Source organism: Geotrypetes seraphini, chromosome 12, assembly GCF_902459505.1.
Source record: "Geotrypetes seraphini chromosome 12, aGeoSer1.1, whole genome shotgun sequence".
In the NCBI taxonomy this organism is placed as follows: Eukaryota; Metazoa; Chordata; class Amphibia; order Gymnophiona; family Dermophiidae; genus Geotrypetes; species Geotrypetes seraphini.
Window position 1 is genome coordinate 16533006 of NC_047095.1, and position 26367 is coordinate 16559372.

Consider the following 26367-nt stretch of genomic DNA (forward strand, 5'->3'; position numbering starts at 1 on the left):
AAAGACATTCTTATTTCAAGATGCATACCACATTTTCTAAATATCCTCTCACTTACAGCTAGCAAAATCAACACAACCGCTGCTCTGAAGCGATCCCCATTCCTTTTTTTTTTTTTTTTAAAATTTCTTTATTCATTTTAAAACTTACATCAAGTGCACAGTAAGTATCAAACAATTATAATACAACATCACTTGAAAAATCTTCAATATCATACACCAAGAAAGATTTAACCCCACCCCCTCCAAAATTCATATATAACTAAAATATACTGCCTTAAAATAATATCTTATGACATTCATATATATATTCTTAATGAAAAAACCAACCCCCACCCCCACCCAAATCCACATGTGTATTAAAATTGAGAAAAGATCCCCATTCCTGATGTCATATCCCCCCTCCTTCTTTTTCTTTTAAATTTTGTTTTTAATAATGTACTTATTTACCCTCCCTTCCCCCTTATTACCCTCAAGTCCATGTATGTACTTGTCAATTGTCTTTTTAATGTTCACACCTCCCCCATATTTAATTATTATTTTACCTTTTATTTTATTTTTTTTAGCATTGTAAACCGGCCAGATACATGCTGATGGTCGGTATATTAAAAATAATAAAACTTGAAACTTGAACAGTAGAGCACCCTAGGGAGCACTTCAATGCCAGATACACATCTCACCTTTCCTCCCTTACAGTGTATGAGGAGAGGGCAAAGGGGAGGGAAGGTAATAATGCTGTAATTACCTTCTTTTCCTCTTAGCATCCTGAAGTATTTAACTTTGCTTGTCCTTTTATCTTCTTGTCCTGATCCTCCCGCTCTGATCCTTTCTCAATCCAGATTGTCTTCAGCTGGCAGTAGTTCAAGTAACCCTTTTTACCTAATGCAGCTACGAAGTTTCACATGACCTGCCTGCCCCATGCTTTCTAACTTCACAAGGATGCTAGCAGAGGCAGCATCAGCTATAGGTGATTCCACTTTTTAACTGGAGTTGAAAGAGTGGATGGACAGATAAGAGGAATTAAGGTGTCACTAGGGGTCACTGCAGATGTGGCACAGGATCTTGCTTATCTGCTGTTCCAGGAAGCAGCTCCTCTCCATTCTGCCATGATCAGCTCTCCTCCTCTTTCCAACTGGCCTGTGTGCTTCCCAATTCACTCACAAAGACTTCAGCAGGATGAAGAGACAGTAGCTGGTAAAATGCTTAGTTTGTGTACTGCTTCTGCCAGCAGGAGGGTAATCTGCAAAGGAAGTTAATGAAATATGACAGGGCCTTCCCTGGGCATATGCTAGTTTGCTCATGCTTTATCCAGCCCTGATGACAAAATCTTACTGCTTCTTGTTATGAACTCACTTGTTGATTCGCTGATGCATCTCAGTACATTCTATTCTATTTATTGGGATTTATTAATCACCTTTATGAAGAGACTAGTGTTTAAGCCCGTTAGATTAACAGGTGCTAGAATAGATGTGTAGACTTAACAGATCACAAAATTTAATGAAAACTTACCATGTGAGCTGTCTGTCTTTTTTTTTCTCTCTCTCTCTCCTTGGGTGCTGTGTGTTTTATTTTTTTTTTTTTTACTTTCTCTCTCTCTCCTTGGCTAATGTTTTTTTTTTTTTTCTTTCTCTCTCTCCTTGGCTGATAGCTGTCTGTCTTTTTTTCTTTGTCTCTCCTTGTCCGCTGGCTGTCTGTCTCTCTGGCCCCCTGTCTGTCTGTCATTCTTTCTGTTTGTCTCTCTCCCTGGCCCCCTGTCAGTCTGTCTTTCTTTCTGTCTGTCTCTCTCCCTGCCCGCTGGCTTTCTCTGTGCGTCTGCCTTTCGTTCTCTTGCGCTGCCTGCCTGTCTTTCTGTCTCTCTCTGTGGCCCCCCTGGTTGCCTGCCTGTCTCTCTCTGTGGTGCCATGCCTGCCTGCCTTTCTTTCTCTCTCTCTCTCTCTCCGTGGTCCCCTTCTGTCTCCCCCCAGAGCAAACCAAGATTGCTGCCTGCCCCCAGTACACCCCTCCCCCCAAAGCTTAGCAAGTTTGCTTCCTGGCCCCCTTTCCCTCTCCCCCCCCACTTCCCTGTGCAGCAGCAGTACCCCTTGCCTGCTCCCCCTGTCCTGCAGTAGCCCTTCTCCCTTCCTTTTCCCTCCCCCCTGTCCAGCAGCACCCCTTCCCTGCTCCCCCTGTCCTGTAGTAATCCAACCATCAGTAGCATTTCTCATCCCTCCCCTCCCAGGTCTCACACAGTGGTAGGTCGCTGCTCCTGCTTGCTTCAGTCCTTCGTCGCTGCCGGTTCCCACCTACTTTCTTTTTGCACGAAGGCAGGAAAAGGACCTGGCAGCGAGGAAGGCCCTAGGCTGGAAGTGACGTCGGCAAATCAAATCGCCACAGACTCCACCCGTACGCGCTGCACGTGCTGCAAATGGAACATGGCACAGGAAGCATAAATCACGGTGGCAGGGATCATGTAGTTTCAACTATACATGCATGGGTAAGGGTTTTAGTATATTAGATTACCTAAGGCAGTGTATAGCAGATACGATTAGTAAAATGACCAAATAAAAACACAAATACAATAAATTAGGTAAACCTGAAAGAGCAAATTGAAATGAAATAATGGAATGGCCATGAAACAATATCAAAAACATGCACATTTAACTGAACTGAAATTTAAACAACAGAGATATAGTAATGGAACACCTAATAAGCACACATTAGAACACTGATGTACAGCGCTGCATACACCCTTCAGCGCTATAGAAGTGTTAAACAGTAGTAGTAATATGACGCCAAAGCTTTTCTACAGTACAGGTTGCAGAGTAGCTGAGGAACCAAGTGCTTAATTGGGGACAAGATAGGTAGTAGAGTCAGTCGGGATAAATAAATGTGTGGCTGAATTGAAGGCGAGTTCTTTGTACAGTTAAACAACATATAACAATTTGTGTAGCAAGCTAGTCCAGGTGTAAAGTGAGTGCATGTTGAATCACAACATGTATTTAAAGGCTTGGGAGAAGAACCAGGCTTCACCTGCTTCCTGAAGTAGAAGTAGTCTTGAATTAGACAAATTCCTTCTGGGAGTAAATTCCAGAGCTTGGGGGCTACTCCTGAGAAGGCTTGCTGGGAGGTACAATTTCTTTTGGTGAGGGCACAGATAGTGATTCTCCTGCCTTAGAAGTCTCGAAGGTGTGTAAAGGGCTAGCTCAGGGGTGGGCAACTACGGTCCTCGAGGGCCGGAATCCAGTCAGGTTTTCAGGATTTCCCCAATGAATATACATTGAAAGCAGTGCATGCAAATAGATCTCATGCATATTCATTGGGGAAATCCCAAAAACCTGACTGGATTATGGCCCTCGAGGACCAGAGTTTCCCACCTCTGGGCTAGCTTGTTCTTTAAGTATTCTGTCTATTTTGTCTGAGGACCTTGAAAATCAAATAGAGCTTTTGCACCAGGTGATAGAGAGAATTTACAGTATAAAGTCTCTATCAGTTGGGAAACAGATGAAAAATGCCAGTAGATATGGACAATATAATAGTTGTGTGGGAGGTAATTAGCCTATGCTATTCTTATTCTTTCTATAGCCCAATTGTTTGCTTCAGCTGCAGCCGGCATGTGCTGGTGAACTAGGATGGCACATGGCAGATATTCTCTTTCCATGTTTTAATTCATCAAAATGCATGTAAGAATAGCCGTCTTACAAAACATTTTCCATGGCACCAGATTTGCACTACGACTGTGATTCTCAAACCTGTCCTGGGGTTGGGTTTTAGTATGTTTTATAAGTATAGGGGTTTGTTTTAAACTGATGGAAGGTGGTTGGATGAAAGGGTTTTCAGATTCTATCCTGCTTCAACAGTTTTACAAACTGGTAGACCAAATATAAACCTTTTATAATGATAATTAGTTGCAGCAGTAGTGACAATAATAATAATGGCATAAGTGCAGTGGTTCCCAAACCTGCTATAGGGGCTCCCCAGCTAGTCAGGTTTCCAGGATATCCAGAAGAAAATTCATGAGAGAGATCTGTATGTCCTGGAAGCAGTGCATGTAAATCTCTCGAGAATATTCATTGTGGATATCCTGAAAACCTGACTGGCTGGGAAGCCCCTATGTATGTCATTAGCCGGCCAGAATACTGATAGAAGTTAGGTGCAAGCATTTACATTAGCCATTCAGGTAGCATAAGTGGTCAACCTAAAGTTATGCATGTAACTAAAGATTTAGTATTCCATAATAGCAAATATGAAAATAATAAGTTCTTACCTTGATAATCTTCTTTCTAGTAGACATTCCTGAACTTGTGGGTAGTTAATCTCTTCTTGCAAGAATTATTTTAGGGAGCTTCATTAGCATTCTTTTGCTTCGCCTCCCATCCTCCTGGGCTGTCCTCCAATTCCTCAGTTTGTACCAAAGCAGACGGTCAGCCCTGGAGAGGAAATAGAATAGGGAGGTGTATGGGGACACTCTCCGAGAGACATGTCTATTCTGCTCATATTATTAAACATATAACAGATAATCTTAACAACTTGCAATATATTACATGGTGAAAAACAAGTCACCAACTTGAGTGCACCCTGCCCTAAGATTGTGGGAGATTTTATAGATACCCCCTAATGTAGCAGCCATGCCTTCTATCCTTGTCAAGGCTGGACAAAGGAAAAAATAAAGATGTTCAGATTCCCCAGCATGTCTGAGGCCGGAAGTAAGCAGGCAAAAGAACATCTGACAAGGGTGGGCTTCAGGAATGGAGTGTCTATCTACTAGAAAGAAGATTATTGAGGTAAGAACCTAATTTTTCCTTCTAGTGTGACAGACATGTCATTCCTGAACGTGTGGGATGTATCAAAGCAGTCCCTCAAGTTTAGGGTGGGACAGATGAGCCTGCTGTCAGAACTGAAGATCCGAATGTGGAGTCCTGTTTGGCCACCATGACCATCTTGTAAAACTTTGTGAACGTCTGGAGAGAGAACAAGTAGCAGCTCTACAGATTTCTACTGGGGACACCCATAAAGATTCCACCCATAAGGAAGCTATGCTTCTGGTACAGTGCAGCTTTATGGATTTAGGCAGATGTTTTCCACTTCTGATATAGGCTGAAGAAATGGTCATGCTGAACCATCTTGAAATGGCTGCTTTCAAGGCTGGTTGACATTTATGAGAAGCCCCAGCTAATATGAACAGATGATATGACAATCAAAGTTTGTCCATAACCTCTAGATACCGCAGTAAGGGGCAATTTCAACACTTTATCACTCTTTCTTGATCCTGAAGGACAGAAGGCAGGTAAGTGAACTTCTTCATTGATTTGAAAGTTGGAAACCACTTTCAGTAAGAAATATGGGACTGTGCATAAGACACCTGAATCTGAAATTCTGAGAAATAGATCTCTGCAGGACAAAGCCTGAAGATCCGACACTCATTGGATGGAAGTAATCATTACCAAAAACAGTGTCTTGATGATGAGTGTGACAAACCTGTGGTCAGCTTTGTCCCTGTAAGGGATAAAAGCAGAACACGGTCCCTGGTCAGAAGGGCTGACCAGGTTAAAAGTAAAGGTTTGGAATTGGCTGACTACCCCTCAGACAGTGAGGTAGGTCAGGAGAGGTATGAGCATAGAAGTACCCCGCAGAGAGCGCCAGTTCAGGGCAGGTACACCAGAAAGCCTGGGGGGACTTTTGTTGAGAAGTGGAGTCCCAGTGCTGGAAGGTATGCTCATTACCAGCCTAGGAGAAACCTGAATTATTTCCCTAGGGATTTCCTGCCCACCACAGCTGTTCCTAGGAGAGAGGGGTGGGGCTTTAACTAACATAAAAACAGAGCATGGGATCACAGTAAGGAGAGCAGGGACGGAGCTAGAGCTAACGAGCTCAGGCAGCGGCAGAAGAAGCAGCAATGCTTGGATGCAGATGAGGGGAGAAGTCTCTCTCCTCCAACCCACAGCAGTGAGGACGTAGAGATGACCGAGGACTGCCTCAGCTTAACCCCAGTTGCTGCTGAGCAGGGAGAGGCGATGGATGTCTCTGAACCATTGCTGGAAGCTGGCTACTTTCCTACTGATATGGAGGTTAGTTCCCAAGGAGGGTAAAGCAAGGCTGTGATTACATGCTGGCTCTCTGTAACCTGAGACCAGCTAGTCTTGATTAGAGAGTGCAGGGGAATCTCTCCGTTTTACTGTGGGACTGCCCGGAGGGCAGTGTTTGTTCAATGAACTTTATCTATGCTTGTGTGAATGCCCTGCTACGTTCAGTTGGCTAGGAAGCCCAGCTGATATTAATGAGCTGTGAAGCCTGCTCTGTAAAGCACACTCGTGTCTCAGCTAGGGGAGCTGAAACGTTTAGTGAATCCAATTGCCAAGTTGTAACTACAATTGCTCTAAACAAAAGGAATTGACCCCAAAATATCCACAAAGAAGACAATCCAGAGAAAACCAAAAAAACTCTGTGGAGTGACAATGTTCCCAAATGGACTTTATTTGAAAGTATCAAAGTTCCAAAGGTACACTAAAATCATCCACATAAAATAATTCCATCCACATAAAAGTAAAACATCCACATAAGAGCCTTAAAGGACCTAGTCCGCTACGGATACAGGACCCAACACGATCCGCGTTTTGACAAAAAGTCTTCTTCAGGGGTCCCTGGGGGGTCCTATAAAGGTGAGTACGTGGGAAACAATTGTGTGGTGAACCGGAAGTGAGACACTGCTAGCATTTGCAATGGAAAGGACTAGGTCCTTTAAGGCTCTTATGTGGATGTTTTACTTTTATGCGGATGGAATTATTTTATGTGGATGATTTTAGTGTACCTTTGGAACTTTGATACTTTCAAATAAAGTCCATTTGGGAACATCGTCACTCCACAGAGTTTCTTTGGTTTTCACTACAATTGCTCTGCCCGTGTCCACAACATATTGACAAAGTTTGAAAGTTTATTTTTCATGGTATTTCATTTACTTTAAACCCTGGTGAAGAGGACTGTATTTGGACTAGCAAATTCTAAGGAATTGAGACTGTATGTCACATTTGTAGCTCAAGCCATTCTGACAACTACAAGCCATTTTTGTGTTTGTTTTTTTCACTCCATGCGGGTGGCTGATGGTATTCAGACCCCCGGGTTTAATAAAGTCCAAGAACATTCTTTTGAACAGACTTACCTGCGTTGTCTCCTCTTTTACAAACTACTCTCAGTGTGACCTGGCAGACTAGGCCGGAGCATAGGTCTGTTTTAACCTGAAAAGCCTTCCTCCTACCTGAGGAGGCCATGCCGACAGGCCAGCACTCAACACAACTAATCCCTCTGCTGGTTAGAGCAAGGGATAAGTGTGTCACATGAGGTACATGAGAGAAGCTTGCTCCAGAGGTTCATAGGGCGTTCTCACCAGCATCCAGAGGTCACTGATGTCACGAATATTTCTTTCTTTGTCACGCTTGATGTTAAATCATTGTACACGATCATTCCTCAGGATGAAGTTATTGACATCATTAAGGAGTTTCTTCAAGATAACATGCAACATAATAGGATCTCTATTGTATAAGCCACAATGTCATTGCATGTACTTTTATGCCAGTCACTTTTTTATATGTGGTCATTTACATGTAAACATACATATGTGTAGGAATAACTTTATAAATTTATTTCTACTGTGGTTGACCCCAATTTCCACCATCCTCTACTTTCAGGCTGGGTCCAGAAATGCCCTGTCCCCAAAGAAAATAAAACTCTATAGGCTCTTCAGCTTCAGCATGAAACCATGAGGAAACCCTAGATCATTTCAATTAAATTAAGAATTATTATTGTTGAATAATAATCATTCTACGAAACAAATGCTGTTGTCTTAAATTAGCATTCTAATATGAAGTTCTCCTTTAAGGTAAAACTGCACTTCTATGCACATATCTAAAAAAAACCCCGAGATTATCCTCCGACGTCCTCCCCCCCCCACCACCTTAACCTTTTCTATTTGTAATGGATCAAATATACCAAAAAAAAATAAAACCCAGCTTTAGTACTAATTTAAAAAAACCTCACATACTTCAAGTCTTATCAAACAACTGTATTTTATTTTTTTTATGATGATACAATTCTTAGGTGGAAGCATTTTCATAATTTCAATATCTTATTCACATGCAAGCATACATTTTTAAAACCATGATCCAAAATCTGGGATCTACCTGAGTTTTTAAATGTTTAGCTTTCCAGTTGTCTTCCTTGTTATACAATGAGCAACACAACAGCTGAGCTTGCGCACACAACGCACCACTTTGGTCATTGTAAACTGGACGAGATCGCTCAGAATGCCATTTACATGTTCAAAGTTTATCTTCTGGATCTTCCTCCAGGTGAAGATTATTTGCTTGAGAAGAAAGTAACGACTCCCAGGTAGCAAGGCACTAAAAAGAAATAACATTAAGCATTAGCAAGGGAGTAGAGAATGGATTGGCAGAGACAAGAGATCAAATTGCTAATTAGTTGCTTCCCATTCCATTCGCAGTGAGTTAAAACAAAGTACTGTAGAAATTGTGCCCAATTGTTGCTGTAGCTTGAATATAAGATAGCTTTAAAATCAAGATGATTCCTGTTTCTGGAAATATAATAGAAAATTGATTATGGTACATTATTCTCCTATAGAAAAGAGAAAAAAAAATCCACCAAGGACCTTATAGAATGGGAAGGCACTTGGTGGCTTTTTTTTCTCTCTTGCACTTTGCCTTCTATCTGTCTCTGAACCTGCTCCCTACATGCCTGTGTCATCACATCTTTTATCCTTTTAGCACTTTTTCCCTTCCTGGACCATATTGTGCTATTGCAGCCTTTTCCTATCCTGCTTCCTTCCACACTGGGCTCAATCAGCCACTGCCTCTGCTTCATCCTAAGATCCTTCACTCTACTATTATGAGACAAAAGCTTTTTTAAAACACAAAAGCCATCTTACAATCATGCCAACAGGGTATATTTTCCTATTTATTTATTTCCTGCACAATGTGAGTATTCTTGTCGGGTTATAATCATTCTGAACAGTTAATGATACATCAACATATAAAACAAACATTTGACACACAAAAAAACCCCAATAGAATTCATCAAAATCAATCTGCTTCAGAAAAAAGCCATAACCATAATGTGATCATACAGTAAACAGAAGTCTTAAACATATTTGTAACTGAGCTATTTTTTTTTAATAAATAAGACAATTTCAGAACTGAGGATCAAACCATCTATACCAGGGATCTCAAAGTCCCTCTTTGTGGGCCGCAATCCAGTTGGGTTTTCAGGATTTCCCCAATGAATATGCATTGAAAGCAGTGCATGCACATAGATCTCATGCATATTCATTGGGGAAATCCTGAAAACCCAACTGGATTGCAGCCCTCAAGGAGGGACTTTGGGACCCCTGATCTATACTGTATATCATATGTAACAGGGTAATTTTACAATGAGTTGCCTAGTTTTAGTGTAAAAACAAAACAAAAAAAACCCAAAACAAAACCCGGCCTGGGAGAGCTAAACAAAAGTTTATAAATTGTTGGAAAGGGTTTTTTTGAGGTAGGGGACCCAATCTCCCCAAAAGTGCAATTAAAGATCCTCCAATGTCTCCCAGAGACTACAATAGGGTGTACTGACATAGAAACATGATAGCAGATAAAGGCCAAATGGCCCATCTGGTTTGCCATCCACAGCCACTATCTCCTCCTCTCTCTGAATTGTGTTGGTGCTGTTTCTGCTTCAGCTTAAACAGTATCTGGGAAATAGTGAAGACTCCTGCCTCAAACAAGCAGAACAAAAAAGTTCTAGATAGATGCCCTGCAAAATGGTTGTCCTCCCAGCTACAGATCTCTGACTCAGAGTCTATCTTCACCCTGGCAGAACAGCCCCAGGCAACCTGGGAACCTCTGTAACACCAAACAAGTCTACAAACAAATCAAAAATCCTGAAAATAACAAATTGAGAGTAGTTCAGAAAGACACCTTCAACTCGCATGTAGAAGGAAAAGAAAAAAAACAACTGAGGAGCATGTGCACAGATCAGAGGTAGAGGAGGCAGAGCCAAAAAAAGTAGATGATGCTTCTACACAACTCGCAATTACAGGCGAATAACCCATCGGTTCAAGATTCATATGTCTTTGCTCTATAAAATGTGTTTTACTCTTTGGGATCTTGTCAGGTACTTGTGACGTGGGTTGTCTCAGTATGGAAACTCTTATGCTCTTAAAACCACGGTAATACCACTGATTTAAATTCCCACTTCACTAGACTGCAATCATTTAGGGCAAGATATTGTGTCGAAGGCTGCAATAAGATCAAATTGTTCCCAAAGGGCATCAAATCCTTGATCAGTCTTTACTGGAATCTCATCTGTTATCTCTCATAGCAGAGATTCAGTGCTAAATTAGATTTTAAACTCTTCTGAGCAGGGACATGTACAGCACTGCATATGCCGTTCAGTGCTATAGAAATGATAAATAGTAGTATGGAAACAGCGATAGCCAGATTGTTGTGGATGTATTTAGTGCCTAGACAATTATTCAATTGATAAAGTATTGATATTTTAGGTACTTTCCCTCAGCTTTACAAAGCAGTGTTAGTGGCTGCCACACAACAAACACTCCAACGCCAAGTAAATTCCTATGGGCGTCAGAGCGATGACCGCAGCAGCAGCTGCTACCGCAGTATTTAAAAGGAGCCCTTAGATATTAATAACAAATTAGAATTGTTTTTGACTTCAGAATACCCCTCTCTAACAGTTTCTCCTTTTTAAAGAACTGAATGCATAATACCTTCTTTGAGACTATTCGGGCCTATACCTGTGTCTAGAGAAAGACTGATAAGTTGCACTAAAAATAGAGCACTTGTACCTTTACTTTGGACAGATAACAAAAAAGTACCTCATGATGTACAGCTGATGAATTAATGGATTGGAGAATTTTCTCAGCTTCTGAAATAGTTACTAATCTAAACCTGTTCCACATTGTTAAAGACCCAGAAGGATTAACTGAATGTTCAACAACTGATGAACTATTCAAACTGCCTGTCTTTGCATCGCTTGACTATATCAGTGAAAATATTTTATCAATTTTTTTTTATCTGAAAGTTTGTCACACTGGAAATAGTTTGATGATGGGAATTGTTACCTACTTCAGAAAATTTATTTATATACTCATTTTTCTCTTCAAAATTCACATCAAATCCATTGGGAAGTAGCAAGCTAATCTATAATTGATAGATATAGTGAAGAAATAATAAGAGTATTATTAAAAGTACTACACTTGATTACTCCAGATTTTCTGTTTGAAAATAGCTGGAGGATGGAAGTTGCTGTCTTAAGATTGTCCAAAATGAATAGCCATTTTCAAAATGAAACATCCAACTTATGAATGGCAAACAACCAGGGCTAAAGGGACGTCAGTCTGGAAATCATTTTAGTAAATATGGCTACACGGATGTCCAGGCAGAACAGAGAGGTAGCCTAATGGTTTGCACCTTGAACTGTAAACCAAGGGATCCTGGTTCAAATCCCACTAACTTAATTTGCAATTGTGAGTCCTCCAGAAACAGGAAAATACCTACAGGGTCTGAATGTACACCATTTCAATAGCATTGCAATTGGGTTATATATTTAGGTACATAGTAGGCATATTTCTGTTTATGGAGGACTCAAAATGAAAAAAAAAAAAAAAAAAAGAGTTAAAGTGGGATGTGAACCAGAGTCCCTTTATTTTTCAGTTCATTGCAAGAACCACTAGGCTACTCCTCAAACTTGCTTCCTGTTTTGATCAGAATGCCTGTAATAGTCCATGCTGTCAGAGTCTGGTATTCCTTTCTAGTTTCACTTTTAGGGAAGAGGGAGGTGGACAGTACCACCAGGGAATAAAGAGGGACCATGCTTTAATCCCTGCAGTAGACAACTGCTCAATCAGATCACATTTTAAAAAAATCCCGGATATGATTAAAATAGTCAGAGGCCATCCTAAATCCAAGACTTGGACATTTCTTCCTATTTAATTATTGCTGTTGGACATCCTGTTTTTGAGCCCTTCCTAGTCTGGCCAAAATATGGCTCCTACTCTTTACCCAACACATCATCTGGCTATATGATCAAACTGCAGTGTTGGGTGCTGCCTTTCCAAAATTGTTGTTTGGACATTTTCGGCAGATAGATGTTTTGGGGCATTCTGAGACATTTATATGCTTGGTTTGGAAAATCTCTCCGAGCTCCTGGACAGTCCTGTAAAAAGAGGACATGTCCAGGTTTTTCTAAACATCTGGTAACCCTACTTAGAACCAGTCCTAATAGCACACAAATGCACACTGATATATTTAAACCTCTTCTGAGAAAGATATAAATTTGTGTGTGTGAACACACATTTTATAAAAATACATGTGGAGGGGCATTTTCAATAGGATGTCTAAGTCCGACTTTGGATGTTTCTTGCAAGACATCTAAAAGCTGGGGTGGGGAAATGTCCATTTTTGAAACCACTAAGCTTCCAATTTTTTTTTTTTTTAATGACCTATTTGGATCTCTTGGCTGTCAGGACATCCAACCTTAGGATGGCAAAATTTTTTCACTTATCTTAAGTTCAAAACATCCAAATCCAAACAATTTAGATGTGGGAGGGGCCAGCACCTTAATGGACTGGCCACATAGACATGCCTAAAGAACAGTGGGGCACTGCTGTGAATGTCACATAAAGGGTACCAGATGTACATCCTACCATAAGCCCAGTATAATTTATGGTGAGATCTCCAAAACTCCCCCCAAATCTACTATACCCACCTGTCTACTACCCCAAATGGTGACGGGACTAAATCGCGCGAGACAACTGAGCACCGACAACTGAGCGCAAGGTTGACGGCGCGCCGAAGAAAACCACTATTTTAAAGGGCTCCGACGGGAGGTGTGGGGGGGGGGAACCCCCCACTTTACTTAACAGACATTGCGCTGGCATTGTGGGGGGTGGAACCCCCCCACATTATACTTAAAACTGAACTTTTTCCCTAAAAAACAGGCAAAAAGTTTGGTTTCAAGTATAATGAGGGGGGTTACAACCCCCCAAACCCCCCACAACGCCAGCGCGATGTCTGTTAAGTAAAATAGGGGGGTTCCCCACCAACACCCCCGTCGAACTAGATTATGCAAATAGAATCGTAAAGGGCTCATTACTGATCATTACAATATTTAGGTGGTTGCACTAAATAAGGCATGACTGTGCTGCTGTGCTAAGTTTAGCTACAGTTCTACAAGCACAGTTAACTATTAGTATGCCTACTAGGTTATTACACTAATGAATAATTTCTGGGTTAGAGGCTCAGGCTTCCACTCTCCACAGCACAATAGCCAAGACCCTCGGCTCCGAAATATTGAAGTACCAGACTTGCTAAAGCCTCCCTTCTTAGAAAAGTACAACTTCAAAATAGCCTGTTTCTCTAGTTCTGTTTTGAAAGCTACCAAGAGTGTAAAGCTACCAAGAATGTAAAGCTACCAAGAGCACGTTTTGTAATTGTGTCCTTAGAAGACTCAAGAAAATGTGACAAATCCAAACTATCTGGTGATACTAATTTATCTATTTCTCCTTCATCTACCACCTCCCTAGAAGCCCTCAGAATGTAAAAGAGGTTATCAGGCTCAAAGGTATCCACATTAGAGTATTGCAAAATCTCCCTCGTATACTTTCTTAATAGCTCCAATGGAGATAGGTAATGAGTGATGGCAAAGTTTAAAAAAACAAAGATTTTTAGCTCTCGTATAATTCTCCATTTTTTCCATCTTGGCATGAACTGTTATACTATCTTTATTGTTACCAAAAGCGGTACTCTGTAAATTATTCACTGATTTATCTAGTTTGTTTCCTAGCTCTGTTATTTGAGTTTCATGTTCATTCATTTTAACTACTGTATCAGAGGAGAATTGGCACAATTTCAAAACTGTATTTTAACCGCACTTCGGTTTGCCAACAGCATGGTGTACAAAATATAAAAAACAGAAAAAGAAAGGGACGAAAAAGAATAGTAAAGAAAAAGAACAGTAGAAGAAAGAAAAAGAACAGTAAAGAAAGAACAAAAGAAAAATAAAGTATACAAATAATTAAATCTAAGGGCTCCTTTCATAAAAGTGCGCTAGCATTTTTAGCGCACGCACCAGATTAGTGCATGCTATTGTGTGCGCTATCCGAAAAACTACTGCCAGTTCAAGAGGAGGCAGTAGCGGCTAGTGCATGCGGCATTTTAGCCCACACTATTCCGCGTGTTAAGGCCCTAACGCACCTTTGGAAAAGGAGCCCTAAATAATTAAATCTCAAAGAAAAATAAATATGTTTAAATCTTGTTTAAATGATGGTAGATAAAGACCTGAATGGTCCATCCAGTCTGCCCATCAGTTATACTCATTAAAAATACATGATTAAATTAGTCCTAGGTTCCAAATGCAGGAGTTGCCATCCAAGCTCACTCCAGCCTATCCACCCATCCTGTTGTTTGCAGGATACCTATCGTAAAGTCTGGCCAGTGGCGCTCTCATGTTCCAAGTTAGTGGAGTTCCCAATGATGCCCCATCTTACACTAAATCAACATATATGAGACACATGACATAAGAACATAAGAACATAAGAAATGGCTTTGCCGGATCAGACTCTAGGTCCATCCAGTCCAGCGACCCGCACCCGCGAAGGCCAAGCCAGGTGTTCCCTGATGAGAAACCTTGTTTACTAGTATCCCCCAATGTGATTTGCAAGAAGGTGTGCATCCAACTTGCTCTTGAAACCCAGAATGCTGGTCACCATCACGACCTCCTCAGGGAGAGCGTTCCAAGCGTCCACCACTCGTTGTGCGAAACAGAACTTCCTAATATTTGTCCTGGGCCTGGTGCCCCTCAGTTTCAGTCCATGACCTCTTGTCCGAGTCACATTTGACAATGTGAATAACGATGTTTCTTGCTCTATTTTGTCAAATCCTTTTAGTATTTTAAAAGTCTCTATCATGTCTCCTCACAGTCTTCTCTTCTCGAGGGTGAACAATCCCAGTTTTTCGAGGCGTTCTGTGTAGCTCAAATTCTCGATTCCTTTTACTAGCTTCGTAGCTCGCCTTTGCACCCTCTCCAGTAGGGTTATATCCTTCTTTAGGTAGGGAGACCAGTGTTGAACAATGTACTCCAAGTGTGGTCTGACCATTGCTCTGTAAAGCGGCATTATGATGCCCGCCGATCTACTTGTGATTCCCTTCTTTATCATGCCCAACATCCTATTTGCTTTCTTTGCTGCCACTGCACATTGAGCCGACGGCTTCAGGGTCCTGTCTATCAGTACCCCCAGGTCCCTTTCTTGTTCGGTCTTGCCCAGTGTCATACCTAACATTTTATATTCATGTTCCTTGTTTTTCTTACCCAGGTGCATCACTTTGCCTGTTAAACTTCATCTGCCACTTTTCTGCCCATTTCTCTAGCTGGTTCAAATCTCTCTGAAGTTCTTCTCTGACCTTTTGTGTCCCAACTACCTGACATAGTTTTGTGTTGTCCGCAAACTTGATGAAATTACTTGTTGTTTCATCTTCTAGGTCGTTTATGAAGATATTGAACAAGATGGGACCAAGAACCGATCCCTGGGGTACACCGCTCTTTACCTCTTCCCAGTCCGAGAACTTCCCATTTATGCCCACCCTCTGCAATCTGTTTTCTAACCATTTGCCTATCCATCTTAGTATATCTCCTTCTATTCCATGGCTTTGTAGTTTCTTCAGAAGCCTTGCGTGGGGAACCTTATCAAACGCTTTCTGGAAGTCCAAGTATATTATATCCACCGGTTCACCGCTATCAATTTGTTTGTTCACCTCCTCAAAAAATTGAAGTAAATTAGTCAAACATGACTTCCCTTTCCTAAAGCCGTGTTGGCTAGCTCTCATCAGGTCGTGATTTTCCAGGTATTGCTCTATGCTGTCCTTTATTAGTGCTTCAATCATCTTCCCAGGAACCGACGTAAGACTCAGAGATCTATAGTTGCCCGGTTCTCCTCTCGATCCCTTTTTGAAGATTGGGATGACATTCGCTATCCTCCAGTCGTCTGGTATTTGCCCGGTTTTAATTGACAAGTTAGCTAGGGATTGTAATAGTTCTCCGATTTCTATCTTAAGCTCCTTTAGCACTCTCGGGTGAATTCCTTCTGGTCCAGGGGATTTATCACTTCTCAATCTGTCGATCTGATAATATATCATGTTCAAATCCACATTTACTGTGGTGAGGCTATCCTCATTTTCTCCCTTGAATACTCTCCCTGTTTCTGGCATTGATGCAGTGTCCTCCTTGGTAAAGACAGACGCAAAGAATGAGTTTAGCCTATCCGAATGGAGGAAGAGCTAGCACGGAAAATTAAGAAAGGGGATAAATCTTTCTTCAGCTATATTAGCGACAGAAAAAGAAACAAAGATGGGATAGTACGCCTGAAGCAATCGGACGGTAACTTTGCAGAATCAGACTCTAAGAAGGCAGAATTACTAAACCAATACTTCTGTTCAGTGTTCACCCGCGAAGCGCCGGGAGCTGGTCCACAGCTGCAGACGGGAGATAACCGGAAAGACCCGTTTCAAGATTTCGAATTTACGCCCAGTAGTGTCTACAACGAACTATCAAGACTCAAAGTAAACAAAGCCATGGGACCAGATAACCTACACCCCAGAATGCTCAGGGAGTTAAGGGAAGTCCTGGCAGAACCATTATCTGTTCTTTTCAATCTTTCCCTAAGCACAGGAAGGGTCCCCTTGGACTGGAAAACCGCCAACGTAATCCCACTCCACAAGAAGGGCTGCAGGACAGAGACAGCAAACTACAGACCAGTGAGTCTCACGTCTATAGTGTGTAAACTGATGGAAACACTGATCAAACAGAATATTGACACAATCCTAGATGAAGAAAAACTGCGTGATCCACACCAACACGGGTTCACCCGGGGCAGATCCTGCCAATCTAATCTGATTAGCTTTTTTGACTGGGTTACTAGACAACTGGACGCCGGAGAGTCACTGGACGTGGTATATTTGGACTTCAGTAAAGCATTTGATAGCGTCCCTCATCGAAGATTACTGAACAAGCTGAAATCGATAGGATTAGGAAACACTCTAACTACATGGATTGGGGATTGGCTGAGCGGTAGACTTCAGAAGGTGGTAGTGAACGGTACCCCATCCGAAGCATCGGATGTTATCAGTGGAGTGCCGCAGGGTTCGGTCCTGGGCCCGATTCTATTCAACTTATTCATAAGAGATATGACGCAAGGACTTAGAGGAAGGGTATCACTGTTCGCCGACAACGCCAAACTTTGCAACATAGTAGGCAGATGCTTATTACCTGATAATATGACACACGACCTACTGCTACTGGAACAATGGTCAAATACTTGGCAGCTAAGCTTCAATGCAAAAAAATGCAAGGTAATGCACCTGGGCAAAAGAAACCCACATAGAACTTATGTACTAAATGGTGAGACCTTGATCAGGACCACGGTGGAACGCGATCTAGGGGTGATCATTAGCGAGGACATGAAGGTTGCCAATCAAGTGGAGAAGGCTTCCTCCAGGGCAAGACAAATGAAGGGGTGTATCCGCAGAAGTTTCGTCAGCAGGAGACCTGAAGTTGCCAATCATCTCATCAGCTTCTTTGACTGGGTAACAAGAAAGTTGGACTTGGGAGAGTCTTTGGACGTCGTGTACCTGGACTTCAGTAAAGCTTTTGACAGTGTCCCACACCGCAGGCTGCTAAGCAAGATGGAATCGATGGGGTTAGGAGAGACACTAACTGCATGGGTCAATGATTGGCTGAGTGGCAGACTTCAGAGGGTGGTGGTTAATGGTACCCTCTCTAAAACATCGGAGGTGACCAGTGGAGTGCCGCAGGGCTCGGTCCTGGGTCCACTCCTTTTCAACATATTCATAGGGGATCTGACTCAAGGGCTTCAAGGTAAAATAACACTATTCGCCGATGACGCCAAACTATGTAATATAGTAAGTGAATGCAGTTTACAGAATTATATGGCGCAGGACCTGCTTACATTGGAAAGTTGGTCCTCAACCTGGCAGCTAGGCTTCAATGCTAAGAAATGTAAGGTCATGCACCTCGGAAGCAGAAATCCATGCAGGACGTACTTCTTGAACGGAGAAACTTTAACTAGGACTTCAGCAGAACGAGATTTAGGAGTAATCATCAGTGCAGACATGAAAACTGCCAATCAAGTGGAGAAAGCTTCATCTAAGGCAAGGCAGATATTGGGTTGTATCAATAGAAGTTTTGTCAGCCGAAAGCCTGAAGTCATAATGCCGTTGTATAGGGCCATGGTGAGACCTCATCTGGAGTACTGTGTGCAATTCTGGAGGCCATATTACAGTAAAGATGTGCACAGAATTGAATCGGTTCAACGGACGGCCACCAGGATGATCTCGGGGCTCAAGGGTCTCTCGTACGAAGAGAGACTGAACAAATTGCAGCTCTACACTCTTGAGGAACGTAGGGAGAGGGGAGACATGATCGAAACATTTAAGTACCTCATGGGACGTGTCGAAGTGGAAGATGATATTTTCTTTCTCAAGGGACCCTCGGCCACAAGAGGGCACCCGCTCAAACTCAGGGGCGGAAAATTTCATGGCAACACCAGAAAGTATTTCTTCACAGAGAGAGTGGTTGATCATTGGAACAAGCTTCCAGTGCAGGTGATCGAGGCAGACAGCGTGCCAGACTTTAAGAATAAATGGGATACCCATGTGGGATCCCTACGAGGGTCAAGATAAGGAAATTGGGTCATTAGGGCATAGCAGAGTGGGCAGACTTGATGGGCTGTAGCCCTTTTCTGCCGTCATCTTCTATGTTTCTATGAAGTTATGATGCCGTTGTACAGAGCCATGGTGAGGCCCCACTTGGAGTACTGTGTTCAGTTTTGGAGACCACACTACCGAAAGGACGTACTGAGGATCGAGTCGGTTCAGCGAACGGCCACCAGGATGGTCATGGGGCTCAAGGATCTCACATATGAAGAAAGACTAAAGAAATTGCGGCTGTACTCACTTGAGGAAAGAAGAGAACGGGGAGATATGATTGAAACGTATAAGTACATCACGGGACGCATTGAGTCAGAAGATGATATCTTCTGGCTCATAGGACCCTCAACCACCAGAGGGCACCCGCTGAAAATCAGGGGAGGGAAGTTTCATGGCGACTCCAGGAAGTACTTCTTCACCGAAAGAGTGGTGGATCATTGGAACAGACTCCCACTCCAGGTGATAACGGCCAGAAGCGTGACGGATTTTAAGAAAAAATGGGATACTCACGTGGGATCTTTAAGGGAGTAAATTTAAGGGGGGGGATACTTGGAATGGGCAGACTTGGTGGGCTATAGCCCTTTTCTGCCGCTTTTTTCTATGTTTCTATGTCTTCCTTGATGCACCCTTTTCTTCCTTGGTCGTCGAAAGGGCCCACTGCCTCCTTAGCTAGTTTTTTCCCTTTTATGTATCTAAAAAAGGGCTTGAAGTTTTTGGCTTCTTGCGCTATCTTTTCCTCATAGGCTTTTTTGGCGTCTCTTACTGCCTTGTGACACTTCTTCTGGTCGACCTTGTGACTGTTCCAGGCCTCCGTTGTGTGTTCACGTTTCCATTTTTTAAAAGAGTTCCTCTTATCCCTTACTGCATCCTTCACCTCTTTAGTTAGCCAAGCTGGTTCTCCTTTGTTTTTATTTCTCCTTCGTTTGGATATCTGCGGAATGTAGAGATTCTGCGCTTCGGTGATGGTATTTTTTAGTAGGGACCATGCTTGATCGACCGTTCTGATTTTGGCTGCCTTTTTCTTGAGCCGTTTTTTAACCATGACTTTCATGCTGTCATATTTCCCTTTTCTGAAGTTAAAGGTTGTGGTTTGAGTCTTGGTACGTTTCCCCTTCCCGATGCCAATTTTAAAATTGATCATGCTGTGATCGCTTGTCCCCAACGGAACAGTGACCTCTACATCTGTTGTCCTTCCAGTTATGGCAATACTTGGTAAAACCAAAATGCAAGTACTTGAGGAAGTATCAAATGAATTCTATACAAACAAAATTACTTCCCATCAAATTTTGTAGCAAGCTTAGCCATGCCTCAGAGACCGAGTCATCCAGCAAAATAGTAGTTATTGCTTGTCATCGGTCAGAGTCTTATTCATTGGCAACAGGCATATGCTTACTGCATCCAATACTTTTTAATTATTTTAATTCTTTTTATATTTGTGGTTTTTTGTTTTGAAAAATTTTTTAAGAAATAAATATCATAAACATTAATAGGATAGTGCCTATATTTAAGAAGCACTTATCTGAATGAAATGTCAGCACTGTTGTATCCGTTTCTTCCTTTTGTCCCGGGGGTCGATAATAGAGGCCAATTTTCATTTCAGCCTCACTTTGTCTAGGAATCTTTATCCAGAGGGATTCCAATTTTTCTTTCCCTTCTGTTTTCCCTTCTCTGATAGACTCTACTCCTTCATGGACATACAGGGCAATACCTCCCCCTTTTTGCCCTATTCTATCTCTTCTCTATAGTTTGTATCCCCTTAGTACAGTGTCCCATTCGTTTTCTTCGTTCCACCATGTTTCTGTTATACCAATGATATCCAGTCCTTCTCGTCTTGCTATTGCTTCCAGTTCCCCCATTTTGTTTCCCAAGCTTCTGGCATTCATGTACATACATTTGAGCTCCCTTTGCACATTTGTGTACACACAATTGAGTTCTCTTGGGGGAACCTTCCTGGCTTTTTTAGTCTTCTCATCCCTTTTTGTATCCATTTGTGCTCTATCTCTGTTATTTTCGATTTCAGCATGCTCTTTCCCTTTGTCTGAGCAGGCACTTGTAGTTTCTTCTTTGGGGTCTCCTGATGCCCGGGCCATCGACTGGTTGTCGACTCTCCCCTGACCTTTAGTTTAAAGCCTTCTCAATGGTCTTCTTCATATTTTCGGCCAAGACTCTTGCTCCTTGCTTGGTGAGATGTAGGCCGTCCCTTCTGTAGTATCTGCCACTTCCCCAGAACGCCGTCCAGTTGCGCACGAAGTCGAATCCCTCCTCATTGCACCATCGTCTCATCGCAGTTCATCCTGTCTCTTTTCATCCGCTCTCGGAACTGGGAGGATCTCGGAGAAGGCCACCTTCACCTCCCTGACCTTCAGTTTTCTTCTGAGTGAGCGGAGTTGACCCTTCAGTTCTTCCCTGTCGTACTTCCGTCCGCTCACATCGTTGGTTCCCACATGGATGAGCACCGCAGTGTCCTCTCCTCCTGCGTTGTCTATGATCCTGATGATCCTGGTGATCCTGCTGGCCACATCCTTCACTCTTGCACCAGGCAGGCAGGTGACCAATCTATCTTCTCTCCCTCCTGCGATGCGACTGTCCACATTGCGTATGATGGAATCTCCAACGATGATCCCTATCTTCTTAATTTGGGGGTTCTTGGGGGGTCGTAAGTCAGTATCCATGGAGTAGGCCCTGTCTTCATCCTCTACCATGCAAGTCTGTTCAATACCGGCCTTAGTTCTTTAATTTTTACCATACATTATCCCACGCTTTTTTGAATTCCATCACTGTTTTCCTCTCCACCACTTCCCTCGGGAAGGCATTCCAGGCATCAACAACACTCTCCGTGAAAAAATTTCCTAATATTATTTCTAAGTCTCCCTCCCTGCCACCTCAATTTATGCCCTCTAGTTTTACCATTTTCCCTTCTTTGGAAAAGATTTGGTTCTATATTAATACCTTTCAAGTATTTAAATATCTGTATCATATCTCCCCTGTTCCTCCTCTTCTCCAGAGTATACATATTTAGGTCTTCCAGTCTTTTCTCATACTTCTTTTGGTTCAAACCCCTTACCATTTCGTCACCTTTCTCTGGACTGCTTCAAGGGGTCCTTTTATCAAGCTGCGCTAGCTGGGTTAGCGCATTGGACATTTCATCACGCGCTAACCCCCGCGGCCGGCTAAAAAACTGTTGTCAATCTGGGACCTTAAATTGATTCCAAAGCATATCCACCCTCAGACCATCTCTCGGTTGAACGAATTGGGGATTTAGATTGTTGTTAGTGGCAAGCTGTAAATTTGCCCTCAAATTACTAATTTTTGTATTAAAAAACTCAGCAAGAATATCAGAAGACGGGGGACATTCCGTATTTGGTCGCAAGATGGAATCAGTATCAGTTAAAGAGTTAACCAATTTGAACAACTCTCTCCTATTAATTTTAACTGTACCTACTTTCTGCGCATAACATTTAGAATGTTTCTCTTTGATCAAATTTTTATAATCCTTTAATTTAAGTCTCCAATTTACCTTATCCTCCGTTTTACCTGATTCTAACCAAGTCTTTTCCATTTTTCTTAATTCCTGTTTGAGTACTAATAATTCTGCATCAAACCATTCATTAGAGGGTCTCTGTCTCTTTTTATGGGACTTTAAAGGAGCTATTGTGTTTAAAATCTGATTGATAAGATTTTCCACACAATTGGAAAATTTGATTCTGGGTCAGACAAAACAATATAGTGATCAAGAGTTTTTCTTATATTTGGATTCAATACCCCCCCTCCCCAGTCTAGATATTAGATAATTATTCACATTTTTCAGAGAGGAAAAGAAACAATAAGAACCAGTAATGACCTAAGTAAGATAAAACAGGAAAAGGACACAACCATGGATATACATGACTAATCTTGTGAGTTAGCGCCTATGTTGACATTCTTAGTTAACGCATGGTATATCACATTTGTTCTTTGATGTATACCACTGTCACTAATGAAGTGTCTTTTCAATATCAAATGCAGTATTTTAGCCATCAGATACTGTGACCCTGAGATAAGCGTTTAATGCCAAAAACATAGCTCTGTGTCCCTCAGTTCATCTTTTGTTATCTTCTCGTGAACATTATAGCTTTATTGGGTCCTTGGCTTCTGATTTTATTTAGATACTTTCCGTTGGATTGGTGCTAATAAAAGGCAGTTCTTCCCTAGACATCCTGTGCAAAACAAGATTTCTGCTGTACCTCTGGGAGTTTCAAACTATAATAGGAAATGGCAAGTCTGCTCTTTGAGGTCATATATAATTTTCATTCCTAACAATATTTCTTATGATATTCTGCTGTCCCTAGATGAAAAATATTTATCATGCAAATATATCTTATTTTAAAAAAATAATCCACAGTCTATAAGTCTATATCATTAACAAATATGTATTAATATATTAGGGGTAGCATCACATAAACATTTTTGAATTCTTACCAAACCAAAAACTATTTTAAGAAAAAAGAAATACATTGCAGAAAAAATATTTTTGCTTCTCTGTAACTAATACCAAGGAGATAAACCTACATAATTGGAAGCCTGAGAAAAATAAAACAGTATGCATTACATGAAATATGTGAATTTTATTCTATGGAGCAGAAGTGCATTCTTGAAACATCCTTCTTATGGATGACTCACTCTATGTCCTCAGGCTAATAAGGATATTTTAATGACATTTCTGAATTGAGCTGGATAGAAATACGTCTTGAGTCTTACAGAAAATATGTCAGTTATAAGAATTTCAGCAGATAGATGGAGAAATCAGAATATATCAAAGGGGAGAGTCTTACAATAATAACCAATAACTATTCCCAAATAAGTTTTTTTTCTTTTATAAGTTTGCATTCGGACATTCTTTCTGTGGCAGATCATTTAGGTCTCCTGCTGAAAATTCTCTGTAATCATGAAACTGGTAACAGATAAAGACCTGAATGGTCCATCTAGTCTGCCCAACCTGATTGTTGAGGAATTTCTGAAATTTATAGGTGCAATAAGGTATCACAGAAAATTGAGTTTGTGAATGAATTAAAACAAAGTGCCTATTAAAATTTGAAAACTCAGCCTTGAGACTTTGCAATTATAGATTAAGCTCACAGATTGGCATTTCTTGACTAAATTGCTGTTTCTACATTCTAGCTATACTACAGAAGTTCAGAAGGTTCATTTTGTGACTCTTAAGACATAGTCAAATTTATGTACCATTCCTCATATACATCCATGGAGTTTGTAGATAAGGTTCTCAAAGGAACAGGAAACTTGGGTTTTTTTACAGGGAGAATCTGTTCCTTGTAGATTAGAACATACAGTGCTAATTGGGAGGTCATACAGATGCCAGAATGTAGATGTCAAGACGTAGGCTTTTTACTGACATGATTGATGTCTGAAAAGGTCAGAGATCAAAAGTGATTTAGAAAGAAAAAGTGAAACACTGCCACCTGCTGGGTTTAAAAACTTAACAGAATGGACTTAACGTTAAAATTAAGGATTTAAAATGTAACATTGACGTAAGGCATTTTTGGAAAGGAAGTCATGTGATCAACTGTGCCATTGTATTCTAAAGCATGATAATTATTACAAATGATGTCACATAGGGTATAAATCTGTTTGTCCTTGCTTTCTCCCTTTGAAGAGCACTGAAATTGTGATGACTTGCTCTTCCCAGACAATAGGAGCACTGTTAATAACACCTAATTGATTATTACATGGCTTTTCCTCATGTCTGTTATTTGAATTCACAGAACAGAGTCTCTAGCCCAGTCATGTGGGCAATTCTTTGACCTCGATGTTCAAGTCTTCCAGCCTGGCTTGAACATGATTCAATCTAAAAAATTGTTGAGTGTTTTTTTTTTCTTAGCTATTTCTGGGCAAGATTCCAAAGCTCTGCCCAGTATTGTTCTTAGGTTCCAATTACTGAAGTCTCTGTCAAAGCTCACTCTAGTCCATCTACACCAGTGGTCTCAAACTCAAACCCTTTGCAGGGCCACATTTGGGATTTGTAGGTACTTGGAGGGCCTCAGAAAAAAATAGTTAATGTCTTATTAAAGAAATGACAATTTTGCATGAGGTAAAACTCTTTATAGTTTATAAATCTTTCCTTTTGGGTAAGTCTTAATAATAATATTGTAATTTATAGCTAAAGAGACATATGATCAAGAAACTGTTTTATTTTACTTTTGTGATTATGATAAACATACCGAGGGCCTCAAAATAGTACCTGGCGTGCCACATGTGGCCCTCGGGTCGGGAGTTTGAGACCACTGATCTACACCATCCCAGCCATTGAAGCCCTCCCCAGTCCATCCTCCACCAAACGGCCATATACAGACACAGACCAATATTTACTATTATTTTCTGATTCTAGATCCTCTGTGTTCATCCCATGCTTTTTTTTAAATTCCGTCACCGTTTTAATCTCTCACCACCTCTCTTTGGACTGCATTCCAGGCATCCATCACCTTATCTGTAAAGAAGAATTTCCTTACATTGCTCTTGAGCCCACCACCCCTCAACCTCAAATTATGTCCTCTGGTTTTATCATTTTCCTTTCTCTGGAAAAGATTTTGTTCTATGTTAATACCTTTCAAGTATTTGAATGCCTGAATGATATCACCCCTGTCCCCTCCTTTCCTCTAAGGTACACAGTGTGGAGAACCCAATTGTACTGAGAAAAAAAAATAAATCTAAAATTACAGGTCAAATGTGACCATCTGTGGGGGGAAAAAGTGATTAAGGTGTGCTAAACGATTTAGCGTGCGCTAAATGCTAAGATGCCCTTAGCATACCTTAATAAAAGGACTCCCAAGTTAGTGGATCCAAAATATTGACAATGGTTGATTTTTCGGTTCATAGACAAAACCACGGAAGACAAAGGCGCGCGCCAACAACTGAGCGCAAGACGGAGGTACGCGCCGAAGAAAATGACAGTTTTTAGGGGCTCCGATGGGGGGTTTTGTTGGGGAGCCCCCCACTTTACTTAATACAGATCGCGGTGGCGTTGTGGGTAGTTTGGAGGGTTGTAACCCCCCTCATTATACTGTAAACTTAACTTTTTCCCTGTTTTTAGGGAAAAAGTGAAGTTTTCAGTAAAATGTGGGGGGTTACAACCCCCCAACCCCCCACAACGCAGCGCGATCTGTATAAAGTAAAGTGGGGGGTTCCCCCCACCACGCCCCCCGTCGGAGCCCCTAAAAACAGTTATTTTCTTTGGTGCGCGCCTCCACACTGCGCTCAGTTGTCGGCGCGCGCCTTTGTCTTCCGCGGTTTTGACCTGACACCGATTTTTCATGTCATGTGCCCATAAGCAGTCTAAAAAGGTTTCGTGTTTGAGCTTCTCTAACTTAAACAAAACCATTTTTTTTTCACATAAAACAATGGGGTTTCAACTGTTTCACAAGTTGTTTGTTCTAACACAATCAATTAAAACCTCATTTTTCTGTTTCTGGTGACTTTAGTCACCGTTTCTCAAATTTATTTATATCACATAAGATATAGTAAAGTGGGAACATTCATTTGGAAGTATGAAATAAAATAATTAAGTTACTGCCCGAAATCTGCATACCAATGGTGCCAGGAAACTACTACT

The 26367-nt window shown here is 41.4% G+C and overlaps 1 protein-coding gene across 4 annotated transcripts in view; it reads right to left on the reverse strand.

The window, feature by feature from the left end:
• Positions 1-8014: 8014 nt before the first annotated feature.
• Positions 8015-26367, reverse strand: part of SNX7 (sorting nexin 7) — a 128871-nt gene continuing 110518 nt past the window's right edge. For all 4 annotated transcript variants that reach the window (XM_033916880.1, XM_033916881.1, XM_033916882.1 and 1 more), the window contains one exon: positions 8015-8366. In XM_033916880.1, the coding sequence (XP_033772771.1) occupies positions 8286-8366 (81 nt within the window). In that variant the 3' untranslated portion in view covers positions 8015-8285. The remainder of the gene's footprint in view (positions 8367-26367) is intronic.